Source organism: Equus caballus, chromosome 25 (genome assembly GCF_041296265.1).
Source record: "Equus caballus isolate H_3958 breed thoroughbred chromosome 25, TB-T2T, whole genome shotgun sequence".
In the NCBI taxonomy this organism is placed as follows: Eukaryota; Metazoa; Chordata; class Mammalia; order Perissodactyla; family Equidae; genus Equus; species Equus caballus.
In genome coordinates this window covers 11,207,742-11,228,262 of record NC_091708.1, presented here as the reverse complement: position 1 = coordinate 11,228,262, position 20,521 = coordinate 11,207,742, and the positions used below count along the sequence as shown (strand labels likewise).

General features: G+C 53.5%; 1 protein-coding gene across 1 annotated transcript in view; it reads left to right on the top strand.

The window, feature by feature from the left end:
* SHB (SH2 domain containing adaptor protein B) overlaps nt 1-20,521 on the top strand; it is a 131,631-nt gene that overhangs the window by 64,385 nt on the left and 46,725 nt on the right. Inside the window, exon 3 of the mRNA XM_001496517.7 lies at nt 19,966-20,181. Within this exon, the coding sequence (XP_001496567.3) occupies nt 19,966-20,181 (216 nt within the window). The remainder of the gene's footprint in view (nt 1-19,965; nt 20,182-20,521) is intronic.

Genomic DNA, 20,521 nt, shown 5'->3' with positions numbered 1-20,521 from the left:
CCACTCTGGTGGTGGCGGGGGATCAGGAAGACACTAGAAGCCACAGATCCCACTAGGCTCAGGGACACGACCTCCCACAGACAAAAGCCCCCGCGGCTGGCCACTGGGTGTGGCTGCGCCTTCGGATGCCTTTGTTCTCATCTTACCGGTTGTGATCAGAGCCCCTCACAGCATGTGACACTGGTGCCACAGCTTCCACTCAACACCCTGGAGACCTGTTTGTGAGCTGACGTCACACTAGACTCCCTGGGGGATGTCTTTCCGCAGAAGCCTGCTTCCAAATGAAGCATAATTTCACTGTACTTCCTTTTAAGAAAATGCTTTTTAGTGTATTTTAAAGGACTGTCATTCTGCACGTGCATCATCCGAGTTGCAAGGAGCGGCCACTGAGCTGGGTGCCCCGTGTCCACAGTGCACTGTCTTTCACCCCACAGAGGATGCTCTCAGAGCGGGGAGGGAGGCCAAGGAGGAAAGATGCAGGAACTGCATGGGGGGCCATGTGCCAGACTCCCCACTCGCCCTTTCCACATCCCTTCCTCTTGCTGTTGCCAGATGCTTTTCCCAGGCATGGCCGACCCTGTTACTGTCCTGCTCAGAGACCTTCACTGGGTCCCCCAGATCCAAGTCCAGACTCTGAAGGCCGTCCTCAAGCCACACCTCCCTCTGCTTCCCCTCAGAGGGCTCTGGGCAACACTCCAGCACGTCCCTGCTCTCTTGTGTCACTTCTCTCTGTCACCTCCTCCTCCGCACCTTCCCCAGGCTTCTTGCTCCCACAGGACTCGCTGAACACTTCTCTTCCCTCTCTCTTGTTCTGCCTAGCTTCTGAGTCCTGAGCGACCTCTGTGTCCTCCAGGAGCCTGGGCAGGGCCTGGGTGATTCGGTCAGTTCCCCAGCGCCCAGCATGGGGCCTGGCCCTGGGCAAGAGCTTGTTGAAATGGAATGAAAATGGGCCTTTCCTTGACACCATCTCGGGTTTGCCTTTAAAGTTGGTTTAATGGCTTCAAATGGAATAATCACTTGGACTATTGGATCTCCTGTTTGTCCCTGAAAAATGAGCGCCCACACACAGAAAGAATGATTTTGAGGCTATTGGAGCACGTGCTGGCCTGAATTTGAAAACAGACGATGCAGAGACTGCTCTAGGGTCTAGATGTCGTGAGTCTCTGGGACGTCTGTGTTTCTGGGAAGTTTACGTTTTATGGAGCCATTTGTGGCCTGGAAACCCAGGCTATCAGGGCGACGGTCGGGTCTGACCCTGGCCCTGGTGCCCCCTCCCGCCTCCCTCCAAGTTGCTGGCTGCTGGTCACTGGTGCTCTGAGATGTCCGGGTGACAGGAAAGCTGTAAATCCCCATGTTCCCCTTACAAGAAGGCAGGCGAGCAGCTCAGCCACAGCAAAATGCAGCAAGTGCCCGTCTATGCCTCGGACTCTGTCTCTTTGCGGGGTGAAAGGTCGGCCTCAGCCCCATCTCTCCGTGGGGGAAGGGCACAGGGCTCTAGCATGGCCGAGGCGTGACAGGCCTTTGAGGGGCAGGAGAGGGGTGGAGTTGGACATCAGCGCCGGGGCCTCTCAGATCAGCCAAAAGAGAAGAAGCTGCGGTGGGGCGGCACTGCTCCAGGAGAGTTTCATCCATTCCCTGGTCACTTTGAAATCCCCTAGCCAGTTCCTTTGCCGGGCACTGAGGACACTGACATAAACGAGACCCTGGGAGGCAGCCATGAACCCAGGTCAGGCACCAGAGTGTCTCAGACCTCACTTCATGGGGTGGAGGTCCCCATGGAGATGGACCATCACTCAGGTTCCCAGGACAGGGGAGCCAGGAAAGGCTTCCCAGGAGCTGAAGCCCAACCAAGTCTTGAAAGATGAGCAGACTTGGAGGAAGGGACCAGTGTGTTGGCCTGGAGACACCAGTGGTTTGACAGGTGCTGAGCTGGGTCCTGGGAAGCTCAGAGGAGAGGGGAGGGATGGCCTGTGCCACACCCAGAAGTGAAGAGAGCCCCGGGTGACCGGCGTGGCTGCAGCATCAAGACACATGGGACGATGAACAGCTCCCGATGTGTGTGATGGCCAGTTCCTAGAGAGCTTTCTGAGCCCCTGGAAGGAGTTTGGGCTTTACCCCAAGGACTCCTGAGAGTCAGTGACCCATAAACTCCCCCACCCACTTCCTAGCCCTCAGCTTGTCTTTTCCTGAATCAAATCATTGAGCTCATTGAGTTGCCGCTGGTATGAGGCGGGCGCTGGACCACTTGGGGCACACACATCCATCTCATAGAACCTCTGCTCTAAAACCGAGGTCAAGTTGGGAAATTGGTCCAGGGTAAGAAGTTGGGGACACAGTCACGTGGCAGTGAAAGCCGGCCCTGGAAAAAATGTCTCGAGGCCGTGCCTGATTGATTGAGATGGATGATCCATGCTAGAGCGGGCAGCAACAGGGCAGCGTGCCTCCCCAGGGTGGTCAGGGGCAGCACTGGAAGGAGGTGAGATCTAAACCTGCCCATGAAGGCCTTTGGGTGTTGAAAGGAGGCGCTGAAACGAAAGGCCATTGCTGGTCGAGGGCGTGGGGTGCCCAGGGCCTGGCACAGAGAGAACACGCTGACGTTTGTGACTCCACATCTGTCCCGCCTTCAGGGGATGGGGAGCCAGCCGGTGTTGTAGAGATGAAGGTTTTAGACTCTCGCCTAAGTGTTAAGTTGACCTACCAAATATTTTCAAAGAACTGCTGTAAGTACTTAAAGTAGGTCTATGCATTCCAAACACCTGTGGTGTTAGTCACAGATTCTGCACACGTGGTCCCTCTCCCCAGGGCTGGCCAGGCTGCAAGGCTGTCCTCCGCAGTGCTGCTCATCCCCGCTGAGCAGGCTTCCACTAGGAGCCCCAGCGGAGCTTGAAGCATGTGATGCAGGCGAGAACCCAGGCAGCTCTCCTGAATGTGAGGCTGGAGGGGGACTTCAGAGCCTCCTGCAGCGAGGTGCTCACTCAAGCCTGTGGACAGGTGGCTGCCCTGTGTCCACTCCCGCCTGCAGTCCATGGCTGGCTGTGGGCACACAGAATGACTGTGGTCATTCCAGCTTGGACATTTTTCAAAACAACTATTTCAGGTTGTCCACTACATAGAAAATCTCTGTAAAGCTCCCCGGCGCGTCTCTTTTTAAACAGCAGGAGCTTCCTGGTGAATTCTGTAAGACGAATTAGTTGCAAATTAAACCCCCAGGAAACAGAATGATTTGACCTACTATATAGAATTGTTGGATGTGAGCCAATTGGACATTGAAAGACATCTGCCTAAAGTGATGATTTGGCTCTTAGAATAATTGATTGTAAGCCATCCCTTCTGGCAGATGTAGGGGAGTGCAGTCGAGGGTCCTAACGAACGAGCCAGCTCCCTTTGGGGTAAAACTGGGGCCCCTGCAGGTGCTTGTGATTTTCTCAACACGTTTGTCCTCCTCCTGATTTGTAGCACCTCTCTCCTCTCTGCTCCCCTTCCCCGTCCCCCACAATATTACTCCCGCTGTTAATGTGCTTGACACGTCAGTGAGGACAGCAGGCCAGGCAGAGGCAGCCTTCCTCTGAGAGGAGGACGGAGGAGACGGTAATGGACTTTTTCACAAGGGGCTCCTCAGCAGGACCCCTGAGGTCCTGTCCCCCTCAGGCTTGGAACAGGCCAGCCCCTGTGCGTTGGCAGTGAACTCGGAAGAGCAGAGGCCAACAGGTCTAGATGCCAGAGGAGAGCTGGCACTAAAGGGAGCTGAGAGATTCCTCAGAGGGCGGGACGTCCCCAGGGAGGCCTGGCTGCTTTGTCTCACCCGGACCAGGATGAGTGCCGGAGCCCTGGCGGTCACGTGCCTGTGGCTGGTGCCTCCGCCAGGGGGACGTGAGTGAAATCTGAAGTGTGTGTCTATGTGGCGCAGCTGTAACGTGACAGCTGCTGCCACCCCCCGCCCCACTTCCCGGCTCTCACCACCCCCCTGTTTCCGAGCAAGGAAGCTTGTCTGGCAGCACCGACTCAGCTGTCATACCACATCAGTTTTTGTAGGTTCCCAGCTAGTGGAAAAGTGCCAAACGCAAGCAGATGATATACTTAATGAAATGCTCAGGAGGAAAGCTTCGGCGCCGGACGTGAGGGGCTCACGTAGAATGGAAAGTACTCCTTTTCCCAGAGTGTCCTCAGGTCATTCGGTGGTGGGTGCCATGCACAACAGTATGTCGTGTTTCTGAGTCCTGGAGTCAGATCATGCCTTCTCAGGACCTTGCCACACATTGCAGGTCCTTCCTTGGGGGGTAAGTATGGAAAATACTGAATAGCGAAATAGAAGCTGGTTCTGTTTGTTCAGCATCAGTGAAGGGCACTGCACACGACGGATATGACAGAGAAACAATGGATTGAGCCGTCTCCTCGTGGACTGGACGTAAACTGATGGAATGGCAAGTCCTTTATACCAGATGTCAGCCAGAAATGAGGCTGTGTATCTGTCTGCACACGTGTATGTGCATGCCGCTCTCATCCGCAGCGTCTGTGTAGGGTTTTATGGTTTACAAGGCTCTTTATACCCCTTGTCTGGTTTTATTTTACAGCAGCCCCGTGAAGTTGATATTAGTGTTCTCCCTACTCCACAGCAGAGGGTACCGAGGCTCTGGGGCAGGTTGCTCCCATGGGAGTGAGCTGGTAAATGGCCGGGCCAGGGCTTGACCTAAGTCCCCTGAGTCCAGTTCCACAATGTGTGTACTTGCGTATGGTCCATGCCAACATATCCGGTACCTGGGATTGAAGCACTGCATCATCAGGGGAAGTGGGAGGTTAACCATTTGAATTATATTTGCATTTATTCCAAGATATTCAAGGTTTGGAGCATACTGGAGCGAGGGGTGGGACAAAAGACAATAATATTCACATGCACGTTGCCCTCCCTTTGTTATTCGTTGAGATCTAGTGACCTCAGTTGGCTCTTGAGGAGTGGGGGCCCAGGGAGCTTGGAGGGCTGGCCAGGGGCACACAGCTCAGAAGTGGCTGGCTGAGAGGCACACCCAGACCCCATGGGCATTTCCTCTCCCATGCTACTAGGTTGCTACAGCCATATATAAGTATAAAATGTGAAAATGAAGGAACAACATGAAAAGGTGATTCAGTAAATAAATGAACAACTGAGGTCCCTTGGCCACCTAACGTTTGGTCAGTTTGCAGACGAGGAAGCTGCAAGGAGGGGCCTGCCCAGGGTCTGCTGGCAGTGAGCTCAGCCAGGCTCCTGACCCCCAGCCCGAGTTCCGCCCCCTGCCCGCCAGGCCTCTGGCTTCACACAAGCCTTCTGGTTCTGGGTTTTCTGTGAGTCTTTGAGCCAACAGATAGGGATGCTCTTGGGTTTATCTCTGTCTTCCCTCGCCAGCTTTGTAGTTGGAAGAGCGCCTTAATTCCAGAGAGCGGCAGCCGCTCCCTACCCAGCGAGATGCCGTTGCCGTTGCGGGCTCACGGCGGAAATTGCGGATTCCTGCATAGTGAGGCCACAGTCGTCCTCCAGTTGTTTCCGGGTGGGAACTTTCTGTCCTCTGTTTTGTACCACTTTGGCTTCCCTGCCTCGCTGGGGTCATATTTTCTCTGTAGCAGTAATTTTGGAGCTGCCTTATTTAGCTTGATTTGATGTTCTTCAGAAGTTTCCTTTTTCTTCTCATTTAATTCACACTCAAATAGGCTTCCTTTCCCACCCCACCCTCCCCCCAGTTCTCAGTCACTAGGTCACAAGACTTAATCCAAAGGCAAGTGCTGAGCCTCGTCTCTTCCAGGAAGTCCCAGGAGGATAGCCTTCAGCAAGCCTCGAGTGTCTGCTTGTAATATGGACTGCTGTTGTCATTTTTAAAAGAAAGTCTCTTCTCCTGTCACTCACCACGTGTGCCCCTGGCTCCTGGCTGAGACACGCACATGCACACGCCTGATAAGAAATGCTTTCGACCCTTGCACCACTCCCCAACCCGCCTCCACAGAGAAAACCCGCTCACCAGGGTGGGATGGGAGCTCTGAGAGGCTCAGGCATGAGGCTGCCAGAGAGCTTAGCATGTGCGTGTGTGACTCTGCGTATGTGCACGTGGATGTGCAAATGGATATGTTTGTATGTGATGGCAAGGCAGAGAATGCAGTCTAAACCCTGAGGAGGCAGACCCAGGCCCCTACTCAGCCCTTGGCCTCCTCCAAAGCCTTTGATGGCTCCCTGTGCCTCACCGTGAAAACTGAGCCCTTAGCCTGGCGGTACCTCAGCAGGTGACACATTCAGCTAAGCAGCCCCAGAGAAGACTGGTTTTGGCTGTGAATTTCTCCAGGCCAGGGACCAGGTTTGATGGAACAGCATTTCCCATAAACTAGCAACCGCATGCTCAGTGGGACGAGCAAATGGAAGAATGAACTGGTGATGCTAGGTGCCATATCAGACCTCCACCGTCACCCGCTCTAGCTGCATGGATTTCCAGAGTCAGGACTCTGGGTGCATGTCCTGAAGCGCGTTTCTCGTGTTGGAGCCGGGAATCCTGTGTCAGGCCTGTGGAAAAGAACTCGTGCTGCTTGTAGCCCCTTCTGATCCCCTTGGCCAGGAGCCGGCTTTCAGGAGGCAGCTCTCCTGTGACTGGGCATCAGGTCTAGCCCCGCCGCATCCCTGAGCGTGCCCTGCCCCAGAGGGCAGCCTGCTTGCTGTCTCCCATCGTGGGTTGATGTTTGGCTCACGGCTCGCTGATCAACGTTGGTGGATGGGAATTACCTTGACTTGTGACTTAGAAGAAAAGCTCTCAAGCCCCTGGGAGCGTGGGGGCCCTTTGCAGTGAAAGCATGATCCCCAAAAGTGATGAGGCCCGTCCTCGGAGCTGTGTGTTGGGAAAGCTTTCATCGGTGGTGGTGCCAAGACTGTAACCACAGCTCTTTAATGCATCTTTAAAAACCTAACGCCTCCACGGATGGATGACGAGGGGCAAGTTTGGGGCATGTTGCAATTAAAATCTACATCTTAGAGTTAAAAAACAAAACAGTTTCCTCTGAACTTTCCTAAACTTCAGCTGTGTAAACGTGACGTGAAATGGAAATTGTGTAGAAACAGTCACAAAGCAGAAGCTGTTGCTCTAAAGCCTGTTCCACCAGAAGGTTCAGTAGAAAATGAGGGAATTCTGCAGCCGGGTGTTTCTCGAAAGCCGCAGGGAGCCGTAGGACAGGGCCCAGCGCTGACGAGAGCAGGAGTGGCAGGGCCCAGCCCCGCCGTGGGACCTCCGGTACCTGCTCTTTCTGTGGCGGCCTCAGTTCCCTCATCTGTCCTGGGGTGAGTGTGCAGCTCCTGGCACTGTGCACGCACTCCAAAGCAGGCACTCAACAGGTGTCATGCACAGTAATAAAGAGGATGGTGCCAGGTGCCACATTTGCACATGAAACTTCCTTAAAAATTTTTTTTAAATTATTACATTAAAACAGTGTGTGCTCCGGACGAGAAAAATTGATGTACACGTCTATAGGAAATAAAAAGAAATCTCTTCAGAGACAAGGATTATCATTAATAATTTGTTGTATATTGTTTAGTCTTTTTCTTATCGGCTTACAAAAATACACATCTCTACATACGACATTTTTTTCTCTGCATAAATGCTATCCTAACATTGTTCTGCATTGCACATCTTGTCTGAGGTCATTAGATCTTTCGATTGGCTCTGTAATATGACTGTGCACAGTGTACTCAGTCATTCTCCTACTCAGACTTTTAACTTGTTTCCACTTTCTTGTTCTTGCATTCGGAGGCAAACATCCATGTACATTTATTTCTGCGTGTGCGTCTGGGTATTTCTGTAGCATCGATTTCCAGCAGTATAACTTCAAGTCATAGGGTATTTAATTTTTGTTAGAACCAGCAGTTTTATCTCTGAAAGGGCCATTTCCAGTTTATACTCCCTCTACCAATCTATGAATGCAGTTCCCTTCCTAAGGTAGAAAAATGTTTTAAAAATATTTTTTTCTGAGCTGAATTTGAATTGGCAAAGACCGTTTATGTGGTTCTTTCAGCTAGTATTTACAGAGAATCTGTGGACCATGTTCTCGGCTAGGGAGTGTGTCAAGATGGGGTGGACCTGACTCGGCCCTCAGATGCTGGCGTGGGGGTGGGAGCTGAGCATACAGATGGCTGGAACTGTGGCAGAGTCTCAGGGTTCCTGGGCTGAGGAGCTCTCAGCACTGACGCTGAAGGCGCGGGGGCTGGTGAGAGATGGCAGGGGCCTCCTCCCAGCTTCTTCAAGGGAGGCGCTAGTGAGGTGTTGGATTCATCTTTGAGCCACTGCGTTGCCTCTAGCGTGCTGGGGGGGTTCAGTACGTGGTGTCCCAAAGTGAGCGGAAACCCGGGACTTGAAGCTCTGGGGCAGCGGCATTTGAGGCTGGGGCCCCCTGAGAGGAGCCAGTTGGAAGAGGCCACCAGCAGGGAGATATTTCTCCACTGAGAATCTCGAGGTGCCTCTGCTCTCGTGTTCCAGGCGTTTGATGACACCGTTCACAGTATGGAGTCTTTTTAGGGCCCTGAGGAGGGCCTGTGCTTGTGCTTTCCCGCATAAAAACATTCATTATCCAGATGTTTCCTTCCAAATAATTCTTGAGATGGGTGTGTGGATGGTGTCATCTGTAATAGCTGTTGACAGGAAAGAGCCACTTGAAAGTGATTCTGAGCAGCGGCAGCCTTCAGGTCCCTAGCTGCTGTGCGTTGTGCCCTGCACACCTTCCCTTCCCCACTCTTCCTTCAACAAAACAAAAAATACTTCATTTTATCTTTGGTGCTGTGACACCGAGAAACAAAAGATGTGTCAGTAAAGTTAGAAAGCCCAGCAGGGTAGGAGTTATGCTGATGTCTCACTCTGTAGCTTGGCAAATCCCTCGATTCTGGGTTCCTGTTTGCCCTGTTAGCTGGGGATGCTGGCTGTGCCTACCAGGATCTGTCTACAGTCGGACGGTTATAAGAGCCAAATAGTGCGAAGGGCTTTGTGGACCAGAAAGTGCTGTGTGGAATGAGAGAGTCTTGCTGTTAGCCTTTCTTGTTAAGTTTGGGTTGGTCCTGGGCAGGTGGTCACTCCTGGGCCCGATAGGGATCCCCACCGAGACCTGTGGTCTCACAGTGGCTTTGCTACTGTTAGGTCTCCTGAGAGTGGAAATGCAGGTTCCTCTTAGGGAGCTCATGCTTAGCTGCCTCCCTAGTTCTTTGGGGTCAGAAGTGGCAGATCCCCTCTGTGCTGTCATGGAGGTTTTCTTATAGACTGGCTCTCTGTGTTCATGCACAGTCTTTGCAGGAACTGTTTCTTGAGAAAGGGAACAGACAAGCAGCCTGTCTTAGGACCATGTGCTAGGCTGTGGGGAAGGGCCCTTCATAGAGGCATGGCTTAGTCAGCGTTCTCCAGAGAAACAGGACCAGGAAGAGAGATTTATTACAAGGAATTGGCTCACACGATTATGGAGGCTGGCAAGTCCCAAGATCTGCAGGGTGAGCCAGCAAGCTGGAGACCCAGGATGGTATAGTTCCAGTCCAAAGGCAGGAACAAAGACCATGTCCGAGTTCAAGTGCTGTCAGGCAGGAAGAATTCTCTCTTAATTGGCAGAGTGGGGAGGGGTGCGGCAGGGGCAGTTAGCCGTTTTATTCTACTCAGGCTTCCAACTGATTGGATGCGGCCCACCCACATTAGGGAGAGCAGTCTGCTTTGTTTGGTCTACTGATTTAAATGTTACTGTCATCCAAAACACCATCACAGAAACACCTAGAATAATGTTTGACCAAATATCTGGGCACACTGTGCGCCGGTCAAGTTGACATAAAATTAACCATCACAGGCAGGAAAGCACAACTTTGTATCGGAGTAGAGCCTCTGGCAGGGTTCTCATTGCATATTGTGGTTATGTTTTGGAGGAGTTTGCTGGATTATGATGCCGAGGCCAGGGACCCCACACACTGGAACCAGGTACTATTGTACGTGTCCCCTTCTCCTTCACATGCTGGAGCCGCATGCTGGAACAAAGTGCAGGTATGAACATCCACTCTTCACAGCGTCAGACTGAGGGACTCTGCAGCTAGAAAGGCCTCCAAGATCATCTGCTTCATCCCCTCCCGCCTCACCTGCAAGAATCTTAGCCTCCATGGATCAGGCGGCTGGCCAGGGTCACACAGCTGGTGAGCGGAGGGCCAGGCTGATCCCAGGCTGGCAGCCTCAACGCCATCCAGAAGGCCAAGGTTGTCTACAAGTCCCTGGGGGGATTAGTTCCTCTTGAAGCAGTTCCAGAGCATGGAAGGCCAGGCAGAGAGCTTGCCAGATCGCAGCAGGTCGCTTCCGGCCGGGCAGCTGTGTTGGGCACGGGGCAGGATGCCAGCAATACCCCTCAGCGTGAGGCAGTGACCCTGTGACGAGCCCCGGTGCAGCTGCTGTCACCAGATGGGTATGGGTGAGGTTTGACCAATTCGGCTGCAAACCTGGCATGTGGCAAGGGGTGCCATCAGGTACAGGAGGAAGGAAAGGTCATACCCCAGAGAGGGCCCTGGCTCTGCCCTGGGAGGCTGACACCCTGCACCTGATGCCAGTTTGTAACCACTTGCTTAGGGCCAGCCAGACTGGGAACAGCAGCATGTGTTGGCCACCCCCTAAAGATCTAGAATGTGCTTAAATACCTCTTTGATGGGCAGCTCTCTTCCTCCTGACATCACCCTCCTGACACCACTTTCCTCCCAGACTGCTTGACCATAATGGTTCCTGGAGGGACCTGTGTGGTCCTGATCAGATAAGCCTCGGGATGGGCTGAGTTACCCTGACTAATGGGCAAACTGATGACCAGAGGGAAGGAGGTGCCCTGCCTGGCATCGCTCAGCACGGTGAAGCCAGGACCAAGCTGGAGCTGAGACTTGGCTCTTCCAGCGCTTGCTTGCTTTGCTGACCTCTCCACGTTCTTGTTATTTTGGACCTGGTGGAATGGAGGGAGCACCAACTTGGGTTGGAAAGGCCGTGTAGATGGCTGCATGGTTAAGAGCGTGAGCTTTGGAGCCAGGCTGCCTCTATCACTGGCTCACTGTGTGACCATCTTTAAAGTAGTGATGTCAACAGCGCCCTTACAGAAATGAGGAACCGGAGGCAGTGTACTTAGATCCTGGCACACAGGATGTGCTCGGAGCTGGGTAATTCTTAGTGGTCATTACTGTGTTCTTGACCGTTGAGCCTTTGAGACCTGGGCTGCACCACTCAACTTGTCTGAGCTGCGGATTTCTTACCAGACAGATGGGGAGGGGGCTTAGGCGTGGCCATGGTTCCTCCCCTGATGTTCCGTGAGAATGGGCAGGTGCTGCTGCTCAGTGAGGGGTGTAGCTGTGGTCTGGCATGACAGCCTGTCTCCCATGGCTTTATCACATTAGAGTGTGGCCCGAGGCATCTCTGGAAGATGAGACCTCAGCGTGCCCAGCAGACTGGAAGATTGCTCCAGAGGGGCGGCTGGCCTCTTTCTAAGTATGGCCGTCAGTGCTCGGAAGACCCGAGGCTGGACTCGCGCCTGACTGTTTGCCGAGGCCCTAGGCAGCCCCACTGGGCCCTAGCCTCTGCCTGCATCACAGGGACCGGGGGCCGCCTGCCCCTCTCAGGGTTGACCTGGGGATGGCGGTGCCACCCCAGCCTCAAGAGCATGTTTTTCTTTGCGGAGCCCTGAGCATCTTCTGTCCACTTCTTGAAAGGGTGGAGCCCTAGCTGTTTGGACGGTTGGACCTTCAGGCCATCAGCAGCTGATTGCCACACGCTGGTATTTCCTGCCAGCTTCTGAAAGGGCTTTTTTTGTGTGAAAGTGCAAACCTGATTAAGACTCCTGGTCCACCTTTTCCAACTTCCTCCCCTTTCGAGCCTGCACCCCTCCTCCTGGCGTCAGGGCCTGCCATAGCCCAGCCGCAGTTCCATTTCTGGCTGCTCCCCATTCCCTCTTCCTCGTGAGCACTGGGCTCAAGGCAACTCCAAGGATTTGGTTTGGCCTCACAATCCCTCAAGCTTTCCTCTGTCCACGACTTGCCCTGTGCTTGTCCTCTGCTGCCGCCCTCATCTCCGCCTGTCTGAAGCTTCCTCTTCTCTGAGATGTTCTGCTCCTGGGCCCACCATTGGCTGTGACACCAGGCAGCTCCCTCAGCTTCCCTGACCCTCGAGGGGCCTCCTTGCACTAGGACCTGGGATTCCTTGAAATGCCACCTCTTCCCCAAGTTTTTTGAAATCCCTGGGGCCGCATTGGCTTTCTGCCTCCACGGAACCTCCGCTTTAGGGTACTTGGGGCGAGCAGAACTGGGTGAGTCCCCGCTGAGCCTCAGTTTCTACCTTGTAAAACACAGTCGCACTTGCCTTTCGGTGAGCAGTGGTCTCCAGCCAGTGCCCAGGATGGTGCTGGCACAGGTGGGGGCCCAGTGACTCTATTAGTGACTCGTGCTTGTAGACCTGGGGGCTTGATTCTCCTGCTAAATCAGGAGTTTTCGGGGGGCAGGAACCTTGTCCAACACCATGTGGGTGCTCAGCCTCTGGCCTGGGGTCCACCTTAGCACACAGTAGGGGCTCAGTGGGTGTTTGAGAAAGAGAAGCAGCCAGGCTCCCCACTTGCCTGTGACTTGGGGTCTTGTCATCGACATGGCATCAGAAAGCTCTCTGAGAAGGTCGCAGCTGTAAACAGAGACTCATGGACGCATGCCTCGAGCCGGAAGCAGCCTGGACTCTGGAACAGCAGGTCACCTCAGTGAGCCTCCCCGGGGGATGGCGACCCGGCTCCGGCCTGCAGCCGCCCAGCAGGCTTGCAGCCAACACAGTCCTGGGCTGAGCGCCGGCAGGGCTGGCGGACGTGGCCGTGCTGTGGAGGGCGCCCCAGAGCCCTGCCAAGAGGCCGCCTGGCCTTTTAGACCGTGAGGAAAGCGTGTTGGGTGTCAACAGGCATGCAGGCTTGTCTCCCCTCTGGTGCCACAGATCGGCTGGAGGAAAGCGCTGTCACTGGACGGAGGACTGAGGAAGGGGGTACACCGGCCCTCAGGCTGAGTGTCACAGCTGCATGGTGACAGTCCCCCGCTCCTGCCCACGTGCCGGCACTCCTGTCCGTCGGCCTGCTTCTGTAGAGCCCCTCCGTGTCTTGGGGTTTCCGTGCGCACCTGGAAAAGCGATGATGAGGGAGCTCTGAGTACCCAGGCCCCGGGAACCAGACTAGATGGGGGCGCGAGCATCCCTCGGGTGAGATGCAGGCTGCCCTGGGCCACCCCGCCCTGCTGGCCCACAGCGTGCCCCAAGGGCGGTTCCCGAGCTGCACCGAATTCAGGCTTCCATTGAAGACCCCAGCTGGGAAGAGAGTCTTTCTCCAGCAGGTGATTTAGCAGTTCGGGGGGGGATCATCTCGTCTCCCCTGTGCGGTGGTCAGGACCCAGCTGCCATCCGCCTGCATGTCTCCGCAGGAACAGCCGCCGCACTGCTGCAGGGCTCCTCACTCAGCGTGGTGCTGGGCGTGCTCTAGCACTGCAGACCTGATGGAAATGGATGCCCCTGCCTCCAGAAGATTCAAAGTAAGACAGTGTGGTACCAGAGCCGTCAGGAGGTGTCTGGGCAGGGCTGGAGGAAGAGCCTTGGTCCAGGTGTTAGGGGACCTGGGGCCTCAACCCTGCTACTTTCTTCCCTTCCCCAGGCCTCAGTTTCCCCCTCTGTAAAGTGTGGCCATTAGACTCCTTGTCACAGAGCCCCCCCCACCCGTGTGTTCCATGTTGTGTGCAGAGCTGGTCCGGAGCATGGCTCCCACCGGGAGGTGGGAGAGGCCAAAGCAGCAGCTAAAATCGGGAGTTGTGGATGGAGAGATGGAAGTCGGTTCAGAGGCTGACGATGAAGCCCTTCCATTTCCAACGCAGGGTTGACCTGTCAGATTTTAGTAAGCCGGCCTTCTGTGGCTCTGGGGGATGAAGCGATATCTCAGCGGAGGGAGGGCTCTTGGAATGATGGTTGAGGAAGCCTCTACTGGTGGTAACTGAAATGGTAACACTTCCTAGAGTGCTTTCTGTGCACCAGGCGCCGTTCTACACACCGCATGTATGTGAGCTCATATGATGCTCGTTACGTCCTTCCAAGTGGCCACTGTTGTCCTCCCTCCAGGGACGAGGAAACAAGGTAACTTGCCCCAGTTCCCCCGCTGGAGCCAGGATTCAGGCCCAAGCAGTCTGGCAGGATCAGTGCTTTCCGCCACCACACCATGCTGTGGAACCGTGCTGTTGCTCACCTGGGCCCAGGGCTTTGCTCCTTCCAGGAGGCGGGTGCAGGGCATCCCCAGGCAGTGGTGGGTGCGTCTTGCCAGTCATGCAGCCCGGACCTCTGCGTCTAATCCACCCACTTCCCTAGCGTCCCAGGCGTGGCATCAAAACCATGTGGGAGAGGAAGTGCGGGCATGCCCACTGCTTGCTCAGGAGAGGTTTCTTGGGCTGAGAGGTGGTGGCCGGGCCTGGGAATGGAGGCCTCTAGGGGCCACATGTCCCTGCTGAGCTCTGCCACCCTGTGATTGGGATCTGGTGTGGATTCCCAGGCAAACCCAGCTGGGAAAATTAGAGGTGAGGGGCCTGCAGCCCAGCGTCTGTCATTTCCAGCTAGGCCTCTGTACGTCTGTGCCAGTGTCTCCCCACCCAGCTCCACCCCGCCCAGAGGTTCTAGGATAGCTCTCCTTAGACACGCTCGAGGGTACCATCCTGAGGCACTCAAGGCCATCCAGAACCTGCTGCCTCCGCCTGCCTCCAGCGTCCTATCCCAGCAGGACGGCCCACATTCTCCATGCTTCCAGCACTGGTGCCTCTGCTTCGGGCCTTCCTCCATCCACTGCCCACTTTCCCTGCCACACCACCCTGCCACAGCTTCATGTCTGAATTCTTCCAGGCCCGCCCAAGTTGCCCTTACCTGAGATGTGGTGTCCTATCTCCCGCTGTTGAGGACCCTGAGCCGTCTCTGTGTTGGGGGCTCTGGCCCTCTCTCGCCGAGGGCTCCCTGAGGACCAGGACTATATCTCATTCACTTCCTCTAGCTCTCTGCTGGGCATTCACTAGATGCCTTGCTGGCTCTGAGGACCGGGGGGATGACTGGGATGCTGCTGGAGAAGGCTGGGTGCACCAGGGATGGGCACCATCTCCCAGCGTCAGTCTCCCAGACAGTGAAGCCAATCCTTGCCCCACTTTTTCTCTTCCTGAAGGGAAGGCAAAGAGGGAAAGAAAAGGTTTCTCTTCTTCTAGTCTTCTTACTAGTAAAAGATACTTAGCATAAAATGTGTTAGGTATTTTTTCATTTAGGTGTGTGTCTGCTTTCAATGTACAGATCTGAGGCTGTCCATAATAAAAAGAAATGTAGATAATGAGGCTGTTATAATAGATGTTAAAATCCAAGTAGAAGGAGGGCTGAGTGAATCTACGCAATATCTAAGCTAACATAGCTATTGAAGGTAAGCATCAAAATTACCTCTGAGCTTCCTGGCAGCCAAAGCAAAAAGGAAAAAAAAAAGGAGCTGGGGAGGCACAAAGTTGGTGACAACTCGAGCAAAGCGTATCTTGTTGCTTGTGGACTTGCGGAACTTGAAACCCTCGTCAGATCCACCTGGGAGGCTCCTGGTATGCACCCGGCTCTGTCCTGGGTCCCTCGCTCAGATAATCCCCTGGCCCTTGCCTCTATATGGCCACAGTCCTTGGTGAGCACACCTGCTTCACCATCCTGGCTCTGTGCCCTTGGTGCATGTGCCGAGGGTCCTTTCCCCGCCTAACGTTCTCTGATTTTAAAGAAAATGCTCTTTTTTTTTTTTTTTTTTTTGCTGTTCTTTCTCCATATGTAGTTCCACTTGAAAACCTTTCTACTCCAGAGGTCAACAGAAATCCCCACCCTCTCAATTTAATGTTTCTGCTCCCTGCCTAAGAGGCATGAAATCACAGCCTGCCACTCGACATGAAAGGTCATTTTCCATGATTGTATAGATGGTGATGTCCAGATAACTTGTGACTTAAAACATATGGTCACCAGCCCGCCTGTTAGGTCAGTCTCTGGACCGTCACAGATCGGTCTGGGTAATGAGGAAGACGGAGCTGGTCATCAGGCAAAAGACAGTGAGTGGCAAGCTGGCCGGGAGCATTGGCCCTTGACTTCCTGGGGCTCTTGACGAACCTCTCCTGAGAGCGAAGATGCTCTCTAAATGGGCATTTTCTCAGGGAAAGGCAGCTGCTTCTGAAACATGCACAGCTCCTATAAGCCCACCCTGCATAAGATCATATTTACTTTCCTGCATTCCTGTCTTAATTAATGTTTTTTCTTTACTAGCATCCTTATTTATTATTTAAAATGACTTTCAAAAGTAATTATGCAGTAATTCTTTCCTCTGTACACAATAGCTGTTTACCTTCCTGTGTCAGGTTTTCGGCCCCTTGTTCAGTGTAACTGTACTTAGAACATTGCTGTCGTTGGAGTTTAGATACTATGGGCGAAGTGTGAGATGATGCTGTTCAGCAATTCCTAAGCAAGGATAGAATTTCCTTTGGGGCGTTATTCACATTGTCCAGGACTTGTTTAGAAAGCCCACGTTATACGGTTTGCTCAATGCATAAACAGTCTTGTCTTTTACTTTTTAGCTTAGCATAATTTCATGCATGCTTTTCCATGTAGCTACATAATCTTCAGATTTATCATTTTAATGGCTGCTTAATATTCCATCCAGTTAGCGTGCCATAATTTACTTAACTGTCTCCCATTGTTGGGGCCTTAATGAAAATCTGAATTCGCCATGTAATATGGGGGAAGCTCATTTTAATGATTGTCATTAGAGCATCCCCTGACTGACTGCATGCCGTTACTAACCCAGCTTTGCTAAGACGCAGATGCTACTGGAACAATAAATCCTGGATGAGAGGTGTGTGCACAAGTCCCTCTGATTTAATAGCTGTACGTGTTTTCCTTTTAGGCTGGTGTTTATGTAGACTATCTATCTCTTCTGGATCTCATGTTATACCAAACTAGATGCATTCGGGATAGCGTTCTAAGTACTCTATCACTGCCGTCAGGGACTTTCATAAATTAACTGGAATTTGGGGGTGAAGAGTGGTTTCTGGCTGTCACTTGTGTTCATTTATCCCACCGGGTTCATTGAGTATCTGTTTGCAGCTGGGCTCTGTGGGAGAGCGAGCAAGGGCGCTCCTGATTATTGGGGCCCCCAGAGGTGCGTCTGTGAATTGCTTTGTGGTGCCTAAGATTGAATGGCGATTTGCATGCAAAGTGCTTTGTAAACTGTAGAGTCCACGTTCGTGGTTGCTGGTCCTGCTTGTGAAGTGGGATGAAGAGGAAGATGGTTTTCCTAGCTCCGTGCCCGTCAGCTGCATTCCCACTGTCCTCAGCCCTTGGGATGTCCAAAGACAGGAGGCCAGACTGCGCTCCTTAGAACCAGGGCAAGAGTGCTGTGGATGACAGTGACCCCACAAAGCAGGTCAGAGAGTTTGGTAGATTTAGTTAAGATTAACAGAGTTGTGTAGAGTATCTTACAGTTGGTCTTCACCTTAAAGTGACCAAGTCTTACTTTTTGTAGCTCTTCTCTTTTTCTCTTTTCCTATTCCTCCTCTATAAAAAGGGAAGCATCATCCTCAAAACTGACAAATCATCCTGGTTTACTCATGGGACCCAATAAAGCCATGTTTTGCCAAAGCGTGGGACAACATCTCAGAGGAGACGGGATTTTAGGTGGCCCGAGAACCATGTCATGAGAAGGTTTTCCCTTTTCATTCTCTCTCTTTCTAAACAGAGAAAGTCCTTGTTTGCTGAAGAAGCTGTCCTCGTGGGCGCCCACTGCCCCTCGGCTCTGCAGCGCTGCTCGCCTCCCCTCGGCAGAGCCCTGGGCTGGCCTCCCGTGGGTGGCCGGCCTGCCTCCTTGGCTTCTCTTTATGTTTATCATCTATTTTTGATAAAGGTTAAGGGCTTATGGATGGTGATGTAAAGTTTCCTTTTAAACTGAATTTATTTACTTTACAATGTGAGGTAACAGAAATAAAAATGGTACGTAATAACCCAAGATGGCAAAATCATGAAGTCAGCATGTGACTGAATGAAGTTTGGGAAATCCCAGCGTAACGTCATTCAGTGTCCACACTGAAGGTCACTGGCACAGCCTCCGCTGGCTTCTGTCGTATCAGGGTGTGTGCAGAGGGTGGGTTTTTGTCATCGCCACGAGCTGGCCTCGGATCGTGAAGCCCAGCCTACAAGTAGAGCTCTTGCCCGCACAGCTCACGCCACCCCTGTTCTGTCAGCTGCTCTTGCAGGCATGTAGCTCCAGCGGGCTTCTGCTGCTACACTTATACCCTGGGAACTCTGATTGGGAGAACGCCTCAAGAGTCCGTTTAAACAGCTCCCTTTCACAACCCTCACTTTTTCTGTATCAGCCTCACCCCCACTGTCTTCACCAAGTTGGGACTCAGCGCTCCAGCAAAAGTGGGAGGTGAACAGACAAATAATGGAATATCATTCAGCCTTCAAAAAGAGACACACTTCTGACACATGCCCTGTCACAGAAGGCCAAATACGATGATTCCCCTTATGAGGTCCCTAGAGTAGTCTGCTTCATAGAGACAGAAAGTAGGACGGTTGGTTGAGGGACTGGGGGGAGGGGAGATGAGTTAGTGTTTAATGGGTACAGAGTTTCAATTTGGAAAGATGAAGTTCTGGAGATGGATGGTGCTGATGGTCGCACAACAGTGTGAATATACTCAATGCCACTGAGTTGTACACTTAAAGGTTAAAATGGCAAGTGTTATGTTCTCCATATTTTACTGCAGTAAAACAAGAAAGCAGACAGTGAGCACATTTTCCCCAGCCCCGCTGCTTGGCCAGCCCCGGTCCCACCACAGGGAACCCTGTCCCTCTTCTGTTTCCACTTGTCAGAGCTGTCGGTTCTAATGTGCTCTCTCTTCTCCTGCCTCGTCCCGCACAGGCCCTGCACTGAGCCCCTCGGCCGTGGAGTATGATGGTGACTTAGGTGCCTGTTGTATCTTTTCTGGAAACAGTGGGTTTCCTGAGAGCAGCCTCTGCTCCTCCCTTTCCCATGTCCCCATGTGGGCCCTGCACACAGTGGGTCTTTGTGGTCACAGCAGGTGCCCCTTTTGACTCAGCAGCCTCTGATTATAGCACCCTGACGTCCATCTTTCAGCCACCACTGGCCTTGGGAATGAGCAGCAGCTGGAATGAGTGTCCCTGTCTGGGGCCTCATCTAGATGGGAGGTCACCCCTCAGCCCACGCTGGAGCCGGCCTTGGCATCCTCTCCAGAAGACTAAGAGCTTTCCTTCCTCACTCAGAAGTGAAACTGGACATCCGCGCTCAATCCCCCAGATGTGCTCCGTGTATCGGAAGACAGCCAGGCTCCGGGGGAGGTCGGGACGCAGGGAAGAGGTCTCTGGTAGGGCTTGGAGGGGAGAAGACAGTCACCCCGGCTCCTGCAAGGAGGCAGTTGGCTCAGTAGGTCTTTAAAGTGAATGTGTGAGCTGGGCAAAAGCTTAGGATTGTTTGGCCCAATCTCCTCACTTTTCAGATGGGAAATGAAAGTCCAGAGGACAAGGAATGACCCTAGTGGGGAAGGCCCCCATTCATCGGTAGAGCAGGGGGTGAGAGCTCTGTCTGTCCTGGGCGGTGTCAGATCCCCCCGGAACATCATGTGCGCATCTGGGCCCTGCCCGTGAAGATGTGGGGAACGCATGGGTGGCGGCGGTGAGCCTCTGTTCTGTCGTTAGGGCCGAGGGCCTGGGCTCTTTGTGGGGTAGCCTTGCCCAGAGAGAGCAGAGGCGCTGCCTCAAGGGGTGGGGAGGGCCAGTTAACCTAGAAAGGGGCCTCTTCCTGTGCAGTCCTCACCTCCTTGGCCAGCAGCTCTGAACTCCTGTGGGTGTCACCTGGCAGATCCCAGGTAAGGAAGCATGTGCTGTACATCCATTACATCTCTGCTTCCTTCCTTTTTGCCTGCAGAATTTCAGAGGCAGGAAAGTGTCCGGTCCCAGCACAAAAGCATCCAGTTATACGACACCCCTTACGAGCCTGAGGGCCAGAGCGTCGACTCGGACTCCGAGAGCACGGTCAGCCCCCGTCTGCGGGAGAGCAAGCTGCCCCAGGACGACGACAGGCCCGCCGATGAGTACGACCAGCCCTGGGAGTGGAACCGGGTCACCATCCCAGCTCTGGCAGGTAAGGCCAGTGGCCCTGTTCAGAGGTGGCCACTGACCCGCATCTGGCACTCACCTTTGGGAAAGGGAGTAAGTCTCTGGTCCCTGCCTGCTCAGGTAAACCACGGGGCTTCAACTGAGAGTCCACTTGAGCTGTCCTCTCTTCTGGTGCAGCTGGGCCCCTCAAACATGATGGGGTCCTGGAGGGAAGGAAGGCCAGCCCAGGGGAAATCCTGGGTCTGACCTACAGGATCTGGGTCCCAGGCCTCAGAGACGGCCCAGACAATCTCATCGTCTGACTCTGTCTTGGTCCTTTTGGTCATGCTCTAGTTCACTAAAGCCAAGATTTCAGATTCAGGAGG